Below are 2,742 nucleotides of genomic sequence, written 5' to 3' on the forward strand. Positions count from 1 at the left end.
CCCCCCCCCCCCCCCCCCGGGACTCACACCCCCACCAATAAGAGTTCATAAGCCGTTCGAGCTCCTCACACAACCCCTTAGGTAGAAGAAACACTTGCATAGCATAATTGGGAATACTCTGAAGCACAATTTTCAACAAAATCTCTCTCCCCGCCTGAGATAAAAACTGGTTACCCCAGCTAGAGATTCTCGCCTTCATTCTATCCCGAATAAAACCCAATATTTCCCTCTTCCTACGCCCCACATACCCCGGTAAACCCAAGTATTTCTCCATACCCTACTGTTCGTGGATACCTAGCACCTCACAAACAGCCTCCTTATCCTCCGAATGAACATTGCGGCTAAAAACGATAGATGTTTTATCATAATTAACTCTTTGCCCACTCGCCTCACCATACTCCCTCAAGACCTCCTTAATAACTCCCGCCTCAAGATTGTTCGCCCGGAAAAAAAAAGCAAACAATCGTCAGCAAAGAACAAGTGAGATACTGCTGGAGCCCCTCTAGCTACCCGGAACCCATGTAAAGCCCCCTCCCTCTCCTGCTCACGAAGCATTGCACTAAGACCCTCTGCCACAATAAGAAACAAATAAGGCGAAAGAGGATCCCCTTGCCTCAAATCCCTACCCGGATCAATTTGACCCCATTCATTCCCTTCGACCAGCACCCTATACTGCACCGTAGACACACACTCCCTCATAAGAGCTACCCACCGCTCACTAAACCCCAACTCCAACATGACCCTCCCCATAAAATTCCACTCAACCCGGTCATATGCCTTGCTCATATCAACCTTTAGAGCCCCAAAACCCCCCGGCACCCCTGTTGTCTTTTCATAGCATGGGCCGACTCAAAAGCAATCAGCATATTATCAACAATGGACCTACCGGGAATAAACGCACTTTGGGCGCAAGAAATCAAGGAATCCATGACTCCCCTTAGCCTATTAGCTAGCACTTTTGCTAAGATACGATAAAGAACATTACATAAAGAAATAGACCGGAAATCAGACATCAAAGTAGGGGACTTAATTTTAGGAATCAACACTAAATGAGTATCATTCGTATGAACAGGTAAACGACCAGAGACAACAAAATCATGGCAGAAGGAAACTACCTCATCCCCCAGAATGTCCCAGTACTGTTGATAAAAGGCCGGAGACAGGCCGTCAGGTCCCGGAGACTTGTCAGGATGCATGGAAAAAGTAGCAGCCTTAACCTCGGCCGAAGAAATAGGGCAAGTCAAATTAGTATTCTGTTCCGATGAGATTCGAGACTCCAAACAACGAAGAACTGGGGAATCAGTGCCTGCATGCGACGTGAACAACTCGGTAAAATACCGACAAATGATCACGCCCATCTGAGTTTTGCCCGTAACCATTGTGCCGCCATCCCCCCGCAATGCATGTATCTTATTACGCCTCCTCTTACGGTTTACCGAATTATGGAAGAATTTAGAATTTTGATCACCCATGGTATACCACCATTCTTTCGCTCGTTGTTTCCAGTGATCACTTTGGGATTGTAGCAAAGATAAATATCTGTTTTGAACCTCACCAAAACGCCGAACCCCCTCTGCATCCCTCCTCCCTCTCAAATTCCCTAACTGATCCTTACACCTTCGAAACTCCTCCCTCTCTACACGGTTCAAATATGACCCCCAGCCCCAAACCCTCCGCCCACATTCCTCTAAACGACTAACAATACTAAGCCCCTGCGTAATAGACCAAGCATGCTCAACTATATTCCGGCACGCCGCATTCCTCCCCCATGCATTATCATACCGGGGTCTCCGCCTCACCCTCACCCTATCACCGGAGTTTATTCGCAGCAATATAGGCAGATGGTCACTAGAGCCCCCTTCAATCGACCTACCCTTAGCCAAAGGAAAAATATCACACCATCCCCCAGAAACTAAGATACGGTCTAACTTCTCCTAAACCCAATGAGCCGTACCCCTACCTCTCTCCCAGGTAAGCTGAAAACCTTCAAACTCAAAGTTTACCAAGCCACTCTCACGCACCGCCTCCCGGAAGCCCCGTAAAAGCCATGTCGGATGAGGGACTCTACCCTTCTTCTCATAATCCCAAAGAATATCGTTAAAATCCCCTAGAACCACCCACGGTAAAGTAGAAGTAGAAGACAAGTACCTCAGGAGATCCCAAGAATCCTGACGACGCCGTCTGTTAGGGTGGCTGTAGTAACCAGTTAGGCGCCAGTTTGGAGTCACACCACCCCCGCGAACTGTCGTATCAATGTAGTGGTTCGAATAACCCACCACCTCTATATCCAAACCTCCATTCCATAGCAAGGCCAGACCTCCACATCGCCCAACAGCATCAACAACGAAACAATTTTCATACTTCAGTTTTACCCGAAGCCCCTCCATTCGATTAGTACCACTCATAGTCTCACACAAAAATAAAACATCAGGCTTGTATTGAGAAACCAAGCCCAACAAAGATTGAACTGCCACAGAATTACCCAACCCGCGGCAGTTCCAACTTAAACAACTCATTGGGCCCGGTGGGCCTGGAACCCAGTGCCCACCTCATCACCAGAAGACTGCTTCTCGAAGACCATAGGAGAAAAATTAGAACTTGGACCACCCACCTGCTGTCCAACACCAATAGTTCGTCGACGTTTTGGATCAGTAACTACCACCCCCTCACCATCAACTCCCTCACCATCCTCATTAATGTCATTAAGGACCCCCCCACACCCCTCGACATTTATCACTCCCT

The 2,742-nt window shown here is 48.0% G+C and overlaps 1 protein-coding gene across 1 annotated transcript; it reads right to left on the reverse strand.

The window, feature by feature from the left end:
* Positions 1-277: 277 nt before the first annotated feature.
* LOC116023757 lies at positions 278-2,405 on the reverse strand. Its single transcript, XM_031264766.1, has 4 exons — positions 2,004-2,405; positions 1,116-1,874; positions 479-828; positions 278-341 (listed from the first exon to the last, which is right to left on the reverse strand). The coding sequence occupies exons 1-4, from the start codon at positions 2,403-2,405 to the stop codon at positions 278-280; spliced, it is 1,575 nt and encodes a 524-aa protein (XP_031120626.1).
* Positions 2,406-2,742: the final 337 nt, after the last annotated feature.

Source organism: Ipomoea triloba, chromosome 6 (genome assembly GCF_003576645.1).
Source record: "Ipomoea triloba cultivar NCNSP0323 chromosome 6, ASM357664v1".
NCBI classification, from domain to species: domain Eukaryota; kingdom Viridiplantae; phylum Streptophyta; class Magnoliopsida; order Solanales; family Convolvulaceae; genus Ipomoea; species Ipomoea triloba.

Bases quoted from the DNA above. Each gene is read 5' to 3' on its own strand.
- LOC116023757 (XM_031264766.1), bottom strand. From the start codon at position 2,405: ATGAGTGGTACTAATCGAATGGAGGGGCTTCGGGTAAAACTGAAGTAT. The intron at 1,875-2,003 runs GTAAACTTTGAG...CCTTTGGCTAAG, and splicing joins CGGTGCGTGAGAGTGGCTTG to GGTAGGTCGATTGAAGGGGG. The intron at 829-1,115 runs GTAGTTTCCTTC...TGCTATGAAAAG, and splicing joins GGGACATTCTGGGGGATGAG to ACAACAGGGGTGCCGGGGGG.